General features: G+C 40.1%; 1 protein-coding gene across 2 annotated transcripts in view; it reads left to right on the plus strand.

The window, feature by feature from the left end:
* The window catches only part of atp2a3.S (ATPase sarcoplasmic/endoplasmic reticulum Ca2+ transporting 3 S homeolog), a 96,489-nt gene that overhangs the window by 44,215 nt on the left and 31,679 nt on the right, over positions 1-20,595 (plus strand). For both annotated transcript variants that reach the window (XM_041584128.1, XM_018249697.2), the window contains exons 6-8: positions 669-749; positions 910-995; positions 4,346-4,810. In XM_041584128.1, the coding sequence (XP_041440062.1) occupies positions 669-749; positions 910-995; positions 4,346-4,810 (632 nt within the window). The remainder of the gene's footprint in view (positions 1-668; positions 750-909; positions 996-4,345; positions 4,811-20,595) is intronic.

Genomic DNA, 20,595 nt, shown 5'->3' on the forward strand with positions numbered 1-20,595 from the left:
ACTGCAGAATTATCCTCCTAGGAAACCACATTTTTTCTTTGCTACAGTTGAAACGCCTGCTTCCAGACTGGGCCCTCTTTTACAGTTTTTAACCAAGTACATGCAGACAAGCTAAGAAGCATACACAATTAATTACATTTATATATATATATATATCTCAGGTCTTAAAATTGTGCCTTGGATGGGGCAAAAAATATTATCTACAATTTTAAGACCTGAGAGTGCTGATTCTTTTGCATTTGTTGGAGATTAAATGATGCATACTAACACTCTATATCAAGAGTGTCGGCTTCTCGTGGATTTGTTTTATATATATATATATATCTCTATCTCTATATCTCCACAATAATAATTTGTAAGTTTATATTTTAATGAGTTAAAGGGGAATTTAACCTTTAATTGTATGCTATTAACATGGTGTTTATTGTGGTTTCTAATTGCATTTTTCACTGTTCTAAAATGAGTATTTCAGAGCAGAACTCCTCTGATATTGTCAGTGTCTGACGCTATGGGAAGTTGTGTTTTGACTGCTCGTTTCTCACAATACTGTTCAAAAAGTAAATTTGCCCAGAAACAGCAGTTCTGGTTTCTTGATATAAATAGTTTTAGGGCATTTTCTGTAAAATGCTTTCTGAGCTCATGATTTTATTTCTTTTTTTTCATTCTAGTTGGAGACAAGGTACCTGCTGATATTCGAATTACAGAGATTCGATCTACTACACTTCGTGTTGATCAGTCTATTCTTACAGGTTTGAGCAATTACTTTGCTAATTAGAATTGTTTTTACATTTCAAACCAAAATTTTTAATGTTGTACCAACTTTAATGTTTTTTTTTTATTATGGAAGCACAGCACATTTAACAAAGTGCAACGCTTATACTGGTATTGACTGTGCTTTATATTTTTCAGGGGAATCTGTGTCTGTGACAAAACATACAGATCCTATTCCAGACCCAAGAGCTGTTAATCAGGACAAGAAAAATATGCTTTTTTCTGTAAGTGTTAAATTTTTTTAATGAAACTCTAAAAGTAATGCAGGAATGCAGCAAAAGAAGTGAAACAAATATTTTGTCTAAGTTTCTGTATATACATCATACAAATGCTTGTGTTCCTCCACCACTTACTGTCCATCATGTTTATCATCAGTCAGCAGAACACTGCTTAGGGGTGATTTTTTGCCTCTCGCTGCCTAAAGCGGCTCCTACGATCGCCCCCCCGATTTTTGCGTAGGAGGGAGTCTGGGGGGAAGGGGCACATCGCTAGTGCTGGTAGTGCAATTGTGCTGTCTGCACTAGGAGAGCTGAATTTCCAGTTTATTGACTGGAAATTCAGCTCTTAAAGTTACCAGGAGCAGATTTTTGCTGCCCCTGGTAATTTGGCCGCTGCTGCTTCTGCCTGAGGCCAGTTTTTCAACTTACCCCATGGCAGCAGTACCCCTGCCACTGCTGAAAATGCATCCCATATGATGCCTATGGGAAAAATAAGTTACTGAAGACAAAGGCTTTTTGCATAATACGTGTCTGGATAGGAATAAAATATAATGGAAACTTAAAGGGCTGGTTCACCTTCAAACAACTAGTTGTTTTCAGATAGAACACCAGAAATAACAACTTTTTCCAATGACTTTCTATTTTCTAAGTGTAACCGTTTTTCTAATATTGAAGTGTAAAGTGTCATTTTTTACTTTCTGAAGCAGCCCTGGGAGGGGGGTCACTGACCCTGTAAACTGTTCTAAATTGATACATTTAGTTGATACATTTGTTATCTTTGTCCCTGCTTAGCAGAATCTCTGAGTTTCATTACAGGCAGCTGTTAGAATTGATACAATAGTTGCTAATATTCCAGAGCTGCTGCTGAGAAATGTATCAACTAAATGTTGCAAAATTGTAACAGTTTAGAGTCTGAACCTGAATTACTGAGCTGCCAGACTGAAACATCAGAGGCAGGAACATTACACTTTAAACTTAGACTTTGGAAAAACAGTAAAAAATAAATAATGGAAAGTAATTGAAAAAAGTCTTTATTCCTGGGGAACAATCTAAAAACAATTGAATTGAAAAAAGTGTTTGGAAGATGAACAACCCCTTTAAGCAAGGCTTTATTTCATATAGTTAATTTGTAGCAAAATCCGAAATTGTGATTCTTAGAAATTGCATATTCTATTCAGAGAACAATCTCTGTCTATAGATTTGCAGATTTTGTTTTCCTTGCCAAGGATAAAGTATTTTTCATGGATATGAAATGAACAATGGAGGGGTCTGTTCACTAAACTACACATTTTTGCATTAATCTACCAGACATTATTTGCATTCAGGCTTAACTAAAGTAAGATGCAAAGAAAAGGCCTTGGCAACATTTTGCTAGAAAATCTTTGGCATAACTATAGCTTGTTATTTTATATTTTTATGCCCTTGAAGCCCATTGTCATGCCCTTGACCCCACCATATTAAAGTCTTAACTAAAGTAAGATGCAAAGAAAAGGCCTGGCAACATTTTGCTAGAAAATTTTTGGCGTAACTATAGCTTATTTTATATTTTTATGCCCTTGAAGCCCATTGTCATGCCCTTGACCCCACCATATTAATGGTGAGATTGGAGTATACAAATCACCTTATTACTTGAAGGTGATACCCTTAATACACCGTTTTCCCAACCCCTTGGCGGGTGGGGTTGATGTTTATGAATGGGTAATTGTAATGGGACCATGAAAGACCCCATCTTGTGGCAGGCAATCTGGTAGGGGTCCTGACCACCCCTTAGCCAGGGTTCAGACATGGTGGGAGGGTCATACATGACCCTCAACCACTTGGTCTTGGGAGAAGACAAGTAAAATGCTTCCATTCCTAAATCAGTAAACTGATTGGGAACACACAAACTATCCCTTTTTCATCCCTCATTGGTTGGGCTTATGTTAAAAAAAGGTGCATAATAAACTTTCAAAAATAAATGTAAATTTGTTATTTACACAAGCATACCTGATACCACTGGTTGAAAGGAAAGCTTGAACAATTTCTCAACACCCTTTAGGTTTGCAGTGTAATGCAAACCCTATCTCACCTTGCACCATGAATAGATTGATTCTGGGCATTGACATCCCTCAGCTTTGCATAGAGGGGTGTGCTCATATTCTCTGGAAAGCAGAGAGACATTTAAGTCCCAGAATCAATCCCTTTTCAAAGGAACAAGAAATAGGCTGTTTACTTTTTTGGTAAATGTGGTGTAAGTTTTCAGAAGTCTCCAAATGTATTCTAACTTGAGGTAAAACAACTGAAAAACTCTTTATTTCTGGTATCTCTCACCTGAAACAGCTGAAATGAAAACATATTTGAAAGAACCCCTTTAAGTACCCTACTACTATATTTCATCCATGATAACCGGTACGGAGGAATTTTGGCTAAAAAATATGTTTGAAAAAAAATGTGTGTTTTTTTCGTTTGTTTGTTCTTCATATACCAACTGAGGGGTTTTAATTTGTCTAGAAATATGTAACTGTACACCTATATTTTTGTAATATGGGTTTATGTGTAGGATGAAAACCAGAGCAACTAAAACACAAAAATTATGTCTGTAAAACAGAAAATCGTCTTCAAAACTGATTTAGAACTTTAAAAAGATAATAAATGGCATAAAAACTAATCGTATAACTGAAAGCAATAATAAAACTTGCATCAGCATGGGCTGTTATCCGGAAACCCATCTCCCATAGACTTGATTTAATCAAATAGTTAAAGTGTTTTAAAATTTTAAGCTTGTTATTTGTAATAATACAACAGTACCCGGAATTTGATCATAACTAAGAGATACCGGTAATTAACCGGTAATTAATAGGCTTAAAATGATTCTGTCATGATTTTTATGGTATCATTTTTATAAATCACTCTGTGTACATTGCACGTAATTCATTCTACAATTTAAAAATGTATTCTTGAACCAATAAAGGTAATTTTTTCCTACTCCGTGTAACTGAAGGAGTTGCGACTTGGGTTTTTACTATTGAGTAATGTTCTCATAACTACTGCTAAGTGTGGCACAAGAACATTTTTAGCAATGCAGGTGTCAGGTATCTGTTATCTGGTTACCTTAACCACTGTTCTGTTTAAGTTTATCAGAGCACAGAGTCGCATGACTGAGGGCACCTGGGAAACTGACATGTTTAGCTTTAGGCCAGATTTCAAAATTAAATGCTCCTGGGCAAACCCAGTGCCCTTTATTACATAACCCCATTTGTGTTTTTAATTGTAATTGTTTTATGGTTTATTAATGCTTATTAATTGTCTAATGTCATCTAAACATACATAGTTCATTATGTGAATCTAATATAATTATAATATATCACCCTCTTTAGGGCACAAATATTGCAGCTGGAAAGGCAGTGGGGATAGTAATTGCCACTGGTATTTACACAGAAATTGGAAAGATCAGAAACCAAATGGTTGCGACTGAACCTGAGAAGACACCGTTACAACAGAAGCTTGATGAATTTGGTCAGCAGCTCTCAAAAGTCATCTCCCTTATCTGTGTAGCTGTCTGGGTGATCAATATCGGCCACTTTAATGACCCTGTGCATGGTGGCTCCTGGTTTCGTGGTGCGATCTACTATTTTAAAATTGCAGTGGCATTGGCTGTAGCAGCTATTCCAGAGGGACTTCCAGCTGTGATAACGACCTGTCTGGCTTTGGGTACACGTCGCATGGCAAAAAAGAATGCCATTGTAAGGAGCCTTCCATCTGTTGAGACACTTGGGTGCACTTCTGTCATCTGTTCAGACAAGACTGGTACATTAACCACAAATCAGATGTCTGTTTCCAGGGTAAGTCATTTTTTGTCATTTAGTGGTAAAACTATAATGGTTGTTGGTAAATGTTCAAAGGTGTACTGTGTAGCCTTACCTGTTTTGCACTACTCAGCACTTGATCAAGCTCTGTGTAGTAGTTCCTTTTTATTACTATACCTGTCCATGGGATCTTTGAGTGCCTGCTGCTTTTCTGGTGTTGATTTCTTTAATCTCACATATAGGGGTTTATTTACTAAAACTTGTATTTTCTAATTTTTTAATTAAAACAAATTCATCCTAACTCCCATCCATAATCTGTCTTAATTTACTAACAATTTAGATCAATGTCTCGACAAAATCGCGTGTCAGTTTATTTCGAATCATCGCCCAGAAAACTCGACTTTATCAAATTGTCTCCTGAAAATCTCAAATTTATCAGATTATAAAATGAAAACCAGCATCAAATAGCCCAAAAGTATTGAGAATCGTGAAAGCTAAAACATCTTCCAACTGTTAAAAGGACCATCTGTCTTTTACATGACTTTGACAGGTTTTAGCTGGAGTGTTTTAGATAATTTTTTTGGCAGCTTCAGAGAATAATAATATCTCGGGGAAAAAAATTCCCATTAAAAATGTGGATTTTTTTCCCCCTTTAAAGCTCAACCAGAAAATTTTGAGGCTTCATAAATAGGCCCCTTAATGTTAGGTGTAATCTGAAATATTTATCTAGGCACAGCTCAAATAAAATTGAGACTGTTTTAACTCATGGGTGAGATCTCTCACTTTGTATTAAAGACTTACATATACTTTTATGGTCTGATCCTATTGACGTCTTAGGACAAAATGCAGTAACAAAAAATCAGGGGCATTGAATTACTTGCGGTTTTAATAAGATCAGTTTTCAGTTTATCCAATTATACTTAAGTGATATCAAAAGAGCATTGTACACAAAGAGTTAAGTTTCTTTGCTCCTTTGGTTTGGAGCTTAGATCTTAGACTCTAAGGCTGAGGGCACCAACCCAATTTTTGCAGAATTGTGGAGTTGTAAGAAAATGTGGGTATCTGGAGTCACAGTCGCCTAGTAACTTTAATGCAAATAAAATTGCTGAACTTTGGTAGTGATAAAATGCCTTGTATCTTGTGTACTTAACTTCTTTCAATCAACATGGGAAATATATTAGTACAGGTGTGGGATCCGTTATCCGGAAACCCGTTATCTGGAAAGCTCAGAATTATGGAAAGGCCATCTCCCATAGACTCCATTATAATCAAATAATCCAAATTTTTAAAAATTATTTCCTTTCGCTCTGTAATAATGAAACAGTAGCTTGTACTCGATCCCAACTAAGATGTAATTAATCCTTATTAGAAGCAAAACCAGCCTATTGGATTTATTTAATGTTCATACAATTTCTAGTAGACTAAAGGTATGAAGATCCAAATTACAGAAAGATCCATTACCCGGAGTACCCCAGGTCCCGAACATTCTGGATAACAGGTCCCATACCTGTTTATTAAAGGAACAGTAACACCAAAAAAAAGTGTTTTAAAGTAATTAACATAGACAGAAATATACTGTTCTCATGCACTGGTAAAAGCTGTGTGTTTGCTTTAGAAAGACTACTACGGTTTATATAAATGAGCTGCTGTGTATCCATGGGGGCAGCCATTCAAATTGGAATTTACCAGTGCAGAGCAATAGTACATTATATTGTAATTACTTTGATACATTTTTTTTGTGTTACTGTTCCTTTAAAACAGAAATGTCGGAGGTACCATAAACTGAGGAGTCGGAGTTGAAGGATTTATATACCAATTCCACAGGCCTGGATTTTTGAAGTGATCAATATCAGTAATACATGTATATAGGTTTTGGAACAGCAGGGCACCATACATATAAAAATAATCTTTAAAAAAAAGCTATTATTTTATGTGTATGACGAGCTTATGATTTTGAGTCCTAGAAATCTTTTTTTTCTTGTCCTTGAATTTTACTGTAAAACCTGTTTCTTTTATACATTTTTGATATTCATTTAAAAAGTGTGTTTGTAATTGGCATAGAATGCCAGTCCAATACTGAAAGCACTTAACTGTTTCATTGAAACAGCCTACAGGCAGATTTACATGTAACAACATTGGGGGGTTATTTACTAAAACTCGACTCGACTTTTTGTCACTCTAATGAAAAAAATTTGACCAAACTCCTAAACCTGAATTCTCTTGAAGGGGTGGTTCACCTTCAAAGATCTGGTTGTCTTCAGATAGATCACCAGAAATAACGAAGTGTTCCAGTTACTTTCTATTTTCTGTGTGTCAGCTTTTTTCTAATATTGAAGTGTAAAGTGTCATTTTTCACCTTCTAAAGCTGCTCTGGGAGGGGTGTCGCCGACCCTGTAAACTGTTCTAAATGGATACATTTAGTTGATACATTTCTTATCTTTGTCCCTGCTGAGCAGAATCTTTGGGTTTCATTACAGGCAGCTGTACGATTTTTCAGCCGACATCTGTCAGGAAATTGATCGGCCAGGTTAAAAAAATTTTTGTCGGCCCCAGTGCAATTTATCTATGTTTGCAGGGCCAAGCAGGCAGCTCCCCTTTGTTTTCCTGGCAAATTGGTCTTTTTAGTTGATGGTAAATTCGTAAGATCGTACGATCGTTCCGAGAAAATCGTGGTCTCACGATGAGGATCTGATCTTTTAAAAATCTCAACATCTATGGCCAGCTTAACTCCAGAAGGCGTGGAAGAGTGCAGTGTCGGACTGGCCCGGCGGGACACCGGGAAAAAACCCGGTGGGCCCCGACCCTCGTGGGCCCCCGCCGGGCCAGACCCCCTCTAATAGTATAAAAAATTGTAAAAAGTTTTCGGCGATGCGCACCGCATCGCTGCTTGCGCATGCGCGCCGAGAAGTGCGCTCGCGCATGGTGGCGTTCCAGCGGCGCAGTAGGGGGGCGGGGGGCCCTGGACCAGCAGTCCCGGTGGGCCCCGGGCCCCCCAGTCCGACCCTGGAAGAGTGATTCAGAGGGCCTACCATTTATTAGGGATTTTTATGAACTCACTGGCTAAAATGATGCAATTCAAGGCATCCATAACAGGAAATGGGTTGGATCACAAGGGATGCCTAAAAAGTGTGACCAGTATTGGCCTCATAGAAGAGTTGTCTCGGATAAGAATGTTAAAATAGCTGGTCTAGAAGGAGTTTATTTAAGTTCCCAATAAACCTTCCACAGTAGTGAAGCCCCACATTTTCAAACTGTATGCTGAACTTTGCTTGACTTGAGATACTTTGGGATATCCATACAAGTATGGCTTAATGGAAAATGTATGTATATATTTTAATTTTCTTTACGCGTAAGGAATCATGTCAAAGAATACCAGTTGTATAAATATTTCACTAATTTCAGTAATTTTTTTCGAAATGATGCCCTTGACTCTAATCATTCTGCTGAATATTTGATTTCATTAAAGTGATGTTCATGGCCTTACATGTAAATAGCGGTTCAGAGAGTAAATGTAAGCTGTGTGTACTATGCTTATGCCTTATCGATTAAAGATACTGTATAACATTTGTTTCCCTTATACATTAAGCTACTTAGTTATACATTAAGCTACGTAGTTACATTGCGAAGGCCTGTTGATTATGTGCAGATCAACAAGCTTTGCTGCAAATGTAGATCTCTGTTAATCTTTAACTGCTGGGAGTTCCCTGTGTAAACAAAAGTAATAACTAATGGCTGGGATATAGATATTATTCATCAATTTCCAGACCTGCTGGGTTATTAAATATTTGCTTAATAAAAGAAACATGGGCTTGCTGTACAATTGCATATCCTTTGTGACTTCAAAACACAAACAGGGTCTCAACTCCACAGAGTTAGCGTGACAACTCTTGTCTACACAATCAGCATGATAAATATAATTCTACTCCCACTATAAAGAAATAAAATTCATAAACACCGTTAAATAAATATTTTCCAGTATTACCAAATGCTGTTTTTCATTTTGCTGTAATGAGGCACATTTCTACTTTACATGCCTGTTTACTTACTTATGTACTAGAATTTTCCTCTGTGTATGGTATGTGGCCCATTGTATCTTTCTACTTCTAAATAGAATATCATCCATATTAAAGTGCCCATGAGTGTCAGCAGTTCGGTGTTCATATGGAAACAGCAACAAATCTCACCTAAGCCAGTGTGAATCTTACAGAATAAACAGTACATATTTCTAGTAATACATGTGGTGTATTGTATCTGTGAAGTACAGCAATAGACATAGACAGGTCACTCAAGTTTAGGTTTAATTAGTACTAATTCTCTGTTTTGAAAACAAAACCTGCAGTGATTTTGGAAAGACAACTGTTACAGTTTCTCATTGTAAATGTTATTATCCTTTATATACGGTACCACAGGTCCCTATCCTATTAGACCTTAAAGGTGTACACTCTCTCTTATTTATACTTGTGCACTTAGCTCTGGTATATTAACTGTATGTCTTTGGATTGGGGAATGCGTGGAGAGGAAGGGGTGTGAGGCTGGGGCACAGCCAATATAGCAGATTAGTTTATTAGCTGTCAGAGTAGAACAATTTATTATCAAACCTTGACAAAACATGGTTACTTTGATTACTGCCAATACATTACCATTATTTTTAATATTGAACTGTTCCTATGGAAATATTTCTGGGCATTTTCACTGACAAGAACACAGTTTGTTTTCAATGTCCAGATCATAAGCTATGACCTTCGTCCATTACACTGGTAAGGTTTCTGAATGCACATGGAGATCATAGCAAACAAATGTACTCCTTTTATGAAGTAATATGTAGAAAAGTGGACAGTGGGATTGCAGTAGATGTGGCCATTTGTATTTTATTAAAGCTTTTGATCCAGTGCTGCAGCATGGTAGCACCATGGTTAGAACTGCTAATTTGCATCAACGGGGTTAGATCCTAGATTTGACTCTATACCAGTGGCTTCTTCTATGTAATGCTTTTTGTACTGGCTAAATAATTCTGTTCAGAAGATGGTTGTCAATGGTACATTCATTTGGTGTAGGGTTCTTAGTTGGGTTCTGCATGGTCCACAATATACATGTGTAATCCTTCCTTCACAAAACACCAATAAGGCCTCATCTAGAATGGAATGTTTCATGAAGCATATTATTGCAATAGAGACTGTCCAGAGAGAAATGTTTGTCTCCGTTATGAAGAATGGTTTGTCAACCTGGGAGTGTTATTTTATGGTAGAAGAGGCATCCCTTTAGATCATTAGACCAATAGGCCCATATTACATTTAAAGTTTGTACCTAAATAAAATAATCAAACTATTTCTAAGAAACGAATGTCCTTTTTTGTATTATAAAGGCTGTATTCTATTACTCTATCGCGACATGTTTCGGATCACATGGATCCTTTTTCACTTTGAAAAAGAATCCATGTGATCCGAAACATGTCGTGATAGAATAAAAGTTTTTTGCAGAAGAGACTGCAGTTTGAATGCTCTATCCTACCTTACGATGTTTCATATATTGAATCTGGTCTGCTCTGGTGACCTATTTGGAAAGAGAGCACATTAACAGGAGTTTGGTGGTGAACAACACTTGACGTTTTATAGATAGCATTTTAGTCATAAAGCAAGACAGAATGGCTATTATGAAAAAACAGAAGGAGTTATTCATTTAGCATCCAAGTTACTAAAGCTATTTCAATGTTTCTTCACAAAAACGTACTTTGCACAATCTTTTCTGGCATCAATACACGGTTATTTTTTAATTATAATGGAATGTCCTTTTAATACAGCATCATGTGCTATCAAGGCAGAGTTTATGCAGTGCCTCCTTGACAGCCAATGACTATTGATTTCAAAACAGGGCTCCCCCTGAAAGGATAGACACACATATTTAGGTAGGTGTTGTCACAATTGGTGGTGAGTGAAAATTTTCATCAGGTTTTGCCGTGAAAAAGACACCTATAGACTCCAATGGGTGAAAAAAAATGTCATGCGATATAGAATTCAATTGATTGGTGAATTTTAAGCTGTTTCGCAAATCGAAATGGGTCAGATTCGCCCATCACTAGTCACAATGCTTTAGGAACCAGGGTATAAATTTTGGTGTCACTGGTAAGATCGCATTATGCTTTAAGGGCAAAACATGGCCTGGCGCAAAATTGTCCTGAATTTTTACTTTGGAATATTGACAATAAGAGCCATAGCATGCAGACATCAGTGTTAACTGCAAACTGCCAAGTTTTACTCACTGGGTTCAGTTGTTTGATCACTGCTATCTGATGTCTACTTGCAGCTCCTTCCACTGCTGTCATTGTGAAATTACCCATGTTGTTCCCCAATGTTTTTATTAAATTCCTTTAGAATATGGTACTATGTTACCTGAAATGAATACTTGTTATAGAATTATAGGTATAAAAGTCAAATGAAAAACACACGTCCAGTTGTGCTGGAATCATTTGTAATACTTTGGATGAATTGCTTGGTGATTCAAATAATTTTATTTAGAGCTACACAAATGGGTCCTTCCAAATTAGTTTTATGGTACATCATACACTAAGGGCTATACCTTTTCTATAACATCCAACTGTATAATATAAATAGTCATCAATCATATGGTATGTTAACTAACTCAGCCGCAGCTTGGAAAAAGCTGGACACATATTTCTGGTAGAAGAGCTTTATAGTGAAGAAATCTTAAACAATATTTTTTGTGGCAGATATCTGAAATGTCTCTTGTAAAACAAACACTCTAGGCTAGACACAGTTTTAGATGTAATCTATAGCTTTACAGATTTTATTATGACATGTTTGCCAGTGACATACATACAATCAAATGATTTACCTTTGAGCAATATAAAGAAATCTTTTATTTTGTTTTTCAGCAAACATATTCAACCTCCATATCTTTATGCATAATGTAAAGGTTGTGTGGCAGCTAATAGTTGAGAAACTGTATATGCCTCCCTCTCTCGAATTCTTTATGTAAGAAACTGATCACCACCTACATTCCTCTTTCTGAGTTAAACATATGTTCTTTGGTTTTTTTGAAGTAAAAACTGGTTAAACTACCTATCTCTACATAGGTTTCCAATGATTCATCCTAGTTCAGTGCATGCAGTCAGTGTTTGTAAAATTCTGTCTAGAGAATTTTTCTTTCTGGGGTACTGAAAAGCAATATTTTGTACTGTTTAGTAAGATTCAAGGGCTACATTTGTACTGCAACCACATTTGGTAACCATGTTCATGATGATCAAAACCTACTATATATACTGTAGCTGTCTGTGATCATAACTGTTAGAGAAATGTCTAGAGAAGGAATCACTGATTGTCTCATTAGAGCTATAGGTTTAAATCATTTCAATATTATTGTTAAAAAAAAGGCACATGTTTCAAACAGGCAAGCAGGTAACCACCAAAACAGGATTTTTGATACTCACTGTAGTCAATAGGGGGACACTGGGGTTAAGCTCCACCCTCCAGGAGGCAGGACACTTGAATTAAGGGGCGTGCCAGAGGGTCTGGCTTACCCCCACATCAACCAGCCTATTCAGTTTGTACCAAAGAGACTGCTGAGAAGAGTCATATAATCAGATTAATCAAAACATAACTTGCAGAACAGGTAATTCAGGGGGATTTTCCCCTCATGGAGCAATGCGGTCAACATCTATAAATGGCGGGATGCCCTGTGTTCCACTACTTTTCTCTGTTGTCTAAGGGGGACACAGGGACACTGGGGACTTAACAAAGCAGCCCCAATCACAACGGGTGGGCACAAGGAAATTTTTTACACATTATTGCACAACAGAGTGTAACACCTTGCGGCCAAAAGAGGCCTCTGAAGATGAAAATGCGTCCATATGGTAGTATTTGGTAAAAGTATGAACGCTCTACAGATCTGCTCTAGAAAGGCAGAGATGCGCAATGCCCAAGAAGGTCCCACAGATCTTGTGGAGTGTGCTCGAACGCCTTCTGGTGGAGATCTTCCCTTGGAGATGTAGGCCTGATGGATAGTCTCCTTAATCCATCGTGCAATGGAAGCCTTGGATGCTGCCATGTCTCTCCGCGGACCGGAGGGAACTACGAACAGCCTTTGAGATTTTCAGAAGGGTTTGGACTTCTCTAGGTACCAGTGTAGAGCTCTGACGACATCCAGACTGTGGAGTCGTCTTTCCTTAGCATTCTTGGGTTCTGGACACAATGATGGAACCACAATTTCCTGATTTTATATGGAATGCCGAAACCACCTTAGGCAGAAAGGATGGTACTGTACATAACACTGCCTTGTCTTTGTGGAACACTAAGAAGGCCGGATCGATCGACAAGGCACTTAGCTCTGAAACTCTTCTGGCCGATGAAATAGCCATAAGGATGACTACCTTCCAGGTAAGCCATTTTTCTGATACCGTTCCGAGTGGTTCAAACGGAGGATAGAAAAGAGACTCCAGTACTATGTTGAGATCCCATCCTGGGATCGGAGGGCGAAACGGTGGTGCAACATGTGCTACGCCCTGAAGAAAATTCCAAACAGAATTGTCGAGCGCCAGTCGAGATTGAAAAAGCACAGACAGTGCTGAGACCTGTACCTTCAATGAACTCAGCTTTAGACCCAACTGAATGCCCCGTTGAAGGAAGGACAGAATTCTTGGTACGTTGCACTCAAGTAAGGGAAGATTTGCTTCTTCACACCAAGTCCAGTAGCTACGCCAAACCCTGTGATATGATTTGGATGACACGAGCTTGCGCGATTTCAACATCGTGACAATGACTTCTTTGTTTATGCCTTGCCGTCTCCAGATGTCTGCTTCAACAGCCATCCCGTCAAAGTGAATAGGCCAGGATTGTGATGAACTATGGGCCCCTGCAGAAGAAGATCGGCCCTGGGCGTCAGGCGGACCGGTTGCTCTATGAATAACTCTTGTAGATCTGAGAACTAGGTTCTTCTGGGCCAATAAGGAGCAATTACAATCACTGTGGTGTGTGACTATTTGATCTTCTTCAGAACCCGTGGCAACATGGGAAGCGGAGGAAAGACATAAGCTAGGTTGAAGCTCCAAGTCTGAGTCATGGCATCCACTCCCACTGCCAGCGGATCCCGTGACCGGGCGAAGAAATTTGTCACTTTGTGATTGGTTCTGGACGCCATGAGATCTATCTGAGGTTGTCCCCAATGTGCCGACAGTTCCGCAAAAACACCTCTGGATGAAGCTCCTGTTCTTCGGGATTGATTTTGACTGAGGAAATCCGCCTTTATGTTTTCCACTTCTGGAATGTGAACAGCTGATAGTCTCACTGAGTTGAGCTCTGCCCAGCATAGGATCTGTTGGGCCTCCGCTAGTGCTGCCTTGCTGTGGGTACCTCCTTGTCTGTTTATGTAGGCTACCGTGGTAGCGTTGTCACTCTGAACTCAAACTGCTTTTGTCTGAAGTCCTTTGGACCAGTGATTCAGCGCAAATCTCACGGCTTGGAGTTCTAGGATGTTTATGGGAAGCCTGGTCTCGGGTGAGGACCATGGTCCCTGTAGTGACAGATTGTACAATGTTCCCCCAAAGCCTAGGAGGCTGGCATCTGTCGTTATCACAGTCCAATCTTGGGTGGCCCAAGATTGTCCCCGTGCCAGATTGTCGATTTGTAGCCACCATCAGAGAGACTCCCTCGTGGGTTGGGAGAGGAAGAATCTTTGTGACAGGGACCCCCCTTTCCAGCTCGAAAGGATGTTGGCCTCAAGAGGACGCAGATGTATCTTGGCGAAAGGCACCGATTCTATCGATGAGACCATTGATCCTAAGACTCTCATGAGTCTTAGATGAATCATCGGCCGCTGGGAGGAGACCAACAAGTTGACTTGGTTCCTTAGCTTCTTCTGCTTGTCTTGTGGAAGACTCACCCGCTGTGTCAGGGTGTTGAAGTCTAGACCCAAAAACGTCACCTGGTTCCTGGGCAGTAGACTGGACTTGTCCCAGTTGATCGTCCAAACGAAACTCTGCAGCAATGTTAACACTTTGTGGAGATCCTCTGTGCCCCTTTCTGCTGTCCTGGCCTTCAGTAGAAGGTCGACCAAGTATGGTGTCACCGAGATACCCTGAAGACGTAAGGACGCTGCTGTCACCGACATCAGTTTGGTGAACACTCTGGGTGCCGACGACAGCCCGAAGGGGAGAGCCACAAACTGGAAGTGATGGTTCCTGAAAGCGAATCTCAGAAATCGATGATGAGGCGGCCATATCGGTATGTGAAGATACACATCCTTGATATCTAGTGACATCATAAGCTGCCCGGGTTCGATTCCCCCAGTACAATCACTCCGTTTTGTTCCATCTTGGATATGCAGTCTAGGATTGAGCTTTGGTGAGACTGTTGGGAACTCTGGACATAAGGAATTTTCTGGGGGGCTGAGAGGAAAAGTCCAAGTGGTAGCCCTTTGAGACGATTTCGTCAACCCAGGTTGAATGTCGTTTCCACACCTCCCGGAATCTTAGTAGCCTGTCCCCTATCGGCTGCCGCGACTCTGGAGGGCGCGCCCCATCAACCTGAGGTAGACTTATCGGTTGATGGTTTGTTGTGAAACTTGCTGGTCTTCCATGCTGGGCATCCTTTGTCACCTGGTTTGGCTCGAAAGTGAGAACGTTGGGGAGGACTACTGCGTCTTGTGTACCGACCACTTTGGCCCCAAAAATGTTTTCCTTGTCTGTTCGATGAGGTCACTCTGCTCTTATGTTGGGGAAGGAAGGTGCTCTTCCCCCTGTTGCCTGGGAGATAATTTTCTCCAACTCCTCAACAAAGAGCCACTGCCCTTTGAAGGGTAGGGAAGTAAGTGACTTCTTTGAGCTGAGGTCGGCCGTCCAGTTCTTGAGCCATAGTGTTTTACGGGCCGCTACCGATAATGCTGAAGTACGAGCAGTAATCGGTGTAGCGTCGAGGTTGGTGTCACACAGATAAGCCGAGGCCTCTGCTATTGCTTGAGTTGAAGCGAACAATTCAGACCTCGGCACTCCCTCTGGTATGTCCTTGATAAGGGATTCAAACCAAGCTTGAATGGCCCTGGCTACCCAGGTGGAGGCCAGAATGGGACACAGGGAGGACCCAGACGTTGAGTAGACCGCCCTTAGGAAACCTTCAAGCCGTCTATCAGAGGAATCCTTGAACGCTGCCAAATCAGTGACTGGCAGTATTGTGGCCTTGGACAGCCTGGAAACTGGGGCATCGACCGATGGAGGCAGTGACCATTTATCTACCAAGTCTTTGGAAAAGGGATAGGACTTTGAAAACTTTCGAGTAGCTTGGAATTTCTTTTTCGGAAAATTCTATTCCTCCTGTATGATGCTGACTAGTTGTTCATGTGAAGGAAAAACAGTCGAGGACTTGTGTTGTCTTTTGAACAATCCTACTGTTTGTGCTTGGTCAGCGGAATGGGAGATTTTTATAACATCCAAAACTCCCCTGATGATATTATCAATATCATGCTGCACCTCGCGACCTTTAGTATCCTCGTTATTGTCCTCTTCCTCCGAGGACCCCGCGGATGGTGGAAGCTCACCTTCCGATTGAGAAGCGTTTGCTGCGGCTGATGAGGCGTCCGATGGGGTATGGATAGTAGCACCCCCTCTAGCGGTATCAGGTCTTATGCGCTTGGTGCTGGGTTTCTGACCAAGCTTGGCTAGTGCTTTTCCAAGGTTGTCTGCTATGGAGGGCAAACTCTGTAGAGAAGCCAGAGACTGGGTGAGTTGAATGGCCAAAAGCGGAGCAGGTGGGTCTGAAGAAGTACCTGTGATACCATCTGGTATAGCGTCCTCCTGGTCAGAAGCAGCCTGGGTAGCAGTGAGTATATTCCCTGGCATGGCTGCCACTACAAGACTCTTAGAGCATGTTCTGCAAAGAGACTCGGTCTGACACCCTGAAATTTTGGACTGGCAATAGGCCCCCTGACTTACCATCTACCATGTGCTCAGAGGTACCGGCTGAAGAGGTGGGCACAAGAATTTTTGCCTTGCCCTGGGCACTGCCGTTTATTTATTATTTAATAATTAGCTTGTGCCTGCCTATCTAAGTCTCCTGTCTCCCTGAGGATGAATGCAGGTGCCTCCAGTGCCCTTTGAGAAAGAGGGAGTCCTCCGAGTGCAGCTGCTGTGTCTGTGCAGTCTGAATGCTGAATCGCACATTTCAAAATGGCACCTGGAACGCATATGCGTTCCATCAATGGCGTGAACCAGAAGAGGCGCCAGAAGCACTCAGGACCAGCGCGATGCTGACGTGCCTGTTCCCCCTGGGTCCTAAACAATGTGGTTCCTTGGACGCCGCCGAGGAGGAAGGCAAGGAGAAGGGAAGGCCCCAAGTGAGCTTAGAAGACACAGGAAGTGAGAAGAAGAGTAGGCAGGTACTGAGGATAGCGTGAAGCTAGGGCAGCTCTCCTCCCTTTGCCTAAGCTCTCCTCCCTTTGCCTAAGCTCACCAGGGGCCTTCCCCTTCTCATTACCTTCCTCCTCGGCGGCGTCCAAGGAACCACAGTGTTTAGCGTCCAAGGCTTTTGCAGTCCGGAACCTGGTGCAGAAGTCAGTGGGTGGTCGATATAGCCTATGTGGCTAGGAATGACCAGGTAAGGCTTCCCCCAAAGGAGGGCTCCCCCCAGCTGGATACAGGGACCCCTGTTCCTGGGGGACCCCCTTTTTTGTCTTCTTATCTTCTACCAAAGAATTGTCCATCCTCCTATGAAGCAGGACACTTAAAAACTGAATAGGTTGGTTGATGTGGGGGTAAGCCAGACCCTCTGGCACGCCCCTTAACTCAAATTCCAGTGTCCTGCCTCCTGGAGGGTGGAGCTTAACCCCAGTGTCCCTGTGTCCCCCTTAGATGACAGAGAAAGTTATTTGCTTTGGTGGGCTCTTTTGTTATATTCAGTGTCAGACTGGCCCACCGGGATACCAGGAAAACTCCCGGTGGGCCCAGGTGTTTGGGGGCCCTTGTGCTGCTAAAGATTTGGCCTATCTAATGGTCATTTCCTATTTCTTTGAGAATAAAGAGGCTAAATAGCTGGAATAATAGATTATAGTATGTAAGAATAGAGACTAGGAGAATAGAGGTGATTGAGGAGAATAATAATAATAGTACTGAGAGTGGGCCCCTGGTCTATGGTTCTTTGGTGGGCCCCTGGTCCAAGGTTTTGGGGTGGGCCCCTGGTGTCCCAGTCCGACACTGGTTATATTCCTACTTTTAAATATTGTTCAAGGTGTACTTTGTATAATGTAGGTAGCCATGCATGCAGTTTATGAAACCTAGCAACTCCATGTGCTCTAATTGCAGCCCTATCAAAGACATATATGTTTTACATAACTTGCAAATATTACACTACACTCCCTAACAAATAGTTCCTGACAACTATGTTGTACAATTTTCTTTGGCACTCTCAAACATACAGTATATTTATAAGACTCCTTAATGTATGCAGATTTCACACATTTCATTTTGTTGCAGAGAAGGAAAAAGCCATAGATCTCCCATGTACACATACATAAACAAACTGCATTGCTTCACAAAATTAAGTGCTTTAAGTAGAAAGCAGGCCAAGCCATGTTCTATTTAATCAATTTGCTTACCTCAACTTGCCTTTATTCATATAATAGTAGGGACTTAGATGTGCTTGCATAAACTGTCAACCTTATATTTATAGTTTTAATATATTAACTGCTCACACTAGTTATCGGGTAGGTAGGCCTCCAGCAAGGTCTTTTTAAAGCTATATTAAGAAAGTAAAATATTTGCTGCCATCTTGCTGAGTAACATATTAAAGGGGTGGCTCACCTTTAAGTTAACTTCTGGTATTTTATAGACTTGCCAATTCTTAGCAACTTTTCAAATGGGGGGTTGTAGCCAAAAAAAAAAAAGTATTGCTCTTTGAGGCTACAATTTTATTGCTATTATTTATGTTTCTGTTCAGACCCTTTCTTATTCATATTCCCATGCCTGGTTGCTAAGGTAATTTGGGCCCTAGCAACCAGATAGCTGCTACAATTTCAAACTGGAGAGCTGCAGAACAAAAAGATAAAAAATTCAAAAGCCATAAATAATAAAAATTGACAACCACCTTCAAATTGTCTCAAAATGGTGCTCTTTGCAACATACTAAAAGTTGATTTAAAGGTGAATTCCTTTAAAGGAAACCAACATTATGTGTTTATAATTAGACTTTTAAATAAAAAAAATTACATATATATTAAATATAAACTAATATTAAATATTATTTTCATTTTGGTGGCAATTCCCCTCTAATCTTTGCCCCTTTTTCATATTAACAAAGCCTTCCTGTTGATAAAACAACCCTAATGCCACTGAAAGGAGATGCTTCACCTTCAGCTCTGCTTGCTTATCACTAACTGCTGAAGTCTCACAAGTCTTAAAATGTCTTAATAACTAATGGACATGACTACTGACTCAGAGAATAAACTACGATTTGTAATAACCAAGTTCAGTCTGTTTCACAGATACTGCGACACACACAGGAAACCGGAAAACATGGCAACCTCATACTTGATGTATATTGAGCATTGTTTCCTGAAGAGATAAGCACCAAGGCAGCTCCCACTCATACATAACTGTAGCTATATTGAGCGAGAGTGTTCTGTATGCATTTCATATTTCCCTCATGCTTTACGGTTAGTTTACTGAACTATAATGGGAAAGCCCCAAAAAGCAAATAAAAAATGTTCTTTTTCTGAAATAATATATTTATTTGTTATAACTTTAACATATGGCCAAAGAAGCTGGGGAAAGACAAAAACAAATATCCCCCTTGCCTTATTAAAATAAATGTGCATTCTTGCATTATACAAATTCGTTTGACACGTCTAAGCAGCACCATAATTGCAGACAGTGGCATAACTAGATATTACTGGGCCCCATAGCAAAATATTTTTCAGGCCCCCAAAATGTCTAGGGGTTGACCAGTTATGCCAATATTTATTGAAATTGTATTTGAATTAGGGTCTCATGGGACCCCTATACCTCCTGGGGCCTCCCTGCAGCCGCAGGGTCTGTTACGCCCATGATTGCAGATTTAAATATGGGGAAAGAGTTCAAATAAAAAAAAAACTTTTCAATTATGAGCCTGAAAATTTCACAGCAAGTAAATCTTAAAATGCAGCTATGTAACTGTAAACAGGGCATTGCTATTATTAGTGCAGGCTACATTTAAAAAAACAAAGAAAAAGTGTTTTCCTTTATTGAACAACAGAGTTCCCTTCTTTGTTTTACACTGAAATTAGTGTGTGCCCTCCACCCTTATAAGGGAAACACTGGAGCAAATTTATGAAGAGGCAATTGGAAAGGAGCCAGCAGGGAAATTGCATCATTGACTTCAGACTTATTTTACATTTCACCAATACTTCATTTTTTTTTCCTGTTACATTCCCTACATTTTCAGTGAATACAAATAAAGTAGCATAACTCTGTACCTAGGTAACATTCAGCCCAAATAAAATATTTAAATATTTCCAAAAGTGTGTTGTGCAGAGAAATGAACACATTTCTTAGTTTCCATGGTTAAATTAATCCTAAGTGAATGATATACTGTAGAGTATTGTGACTAATTGATGTGACTCATGCTTTGTATTTTAGTTTTTCTTGGTTGAAAGGAAATGTATAATAAAGAGTATCAATGTAAAGTACCCAAAAGCTGATTGCACACAGGCCACTTGTTGAAAAGCATCAGGGTCAAGCATTTGGACTGTACTTAGTATGGCTATAAAGGGTTTGGAATTGACTATGATTACTTTGCTGGTTGGCTCTTGCCTCTCTGCATGCACCAATAGCACATAACAACCTCACAG

This window comes from Xenopus laevis, chromosome 2S, assembly GCF_017654675.1.
Source record: "Xenopus laevis strain J_2021 chromosome 2S, Xenopus_laevis_v10.1, whole genome shotgun sequence".
In the NCBI taxonomy this organism is placed as follows: domain Eukaryota; kingdom Metazoa; phylum Chordata; class Amphibia; order Anura; family Pipidae; genus Xenopus; species Xenopus laevis.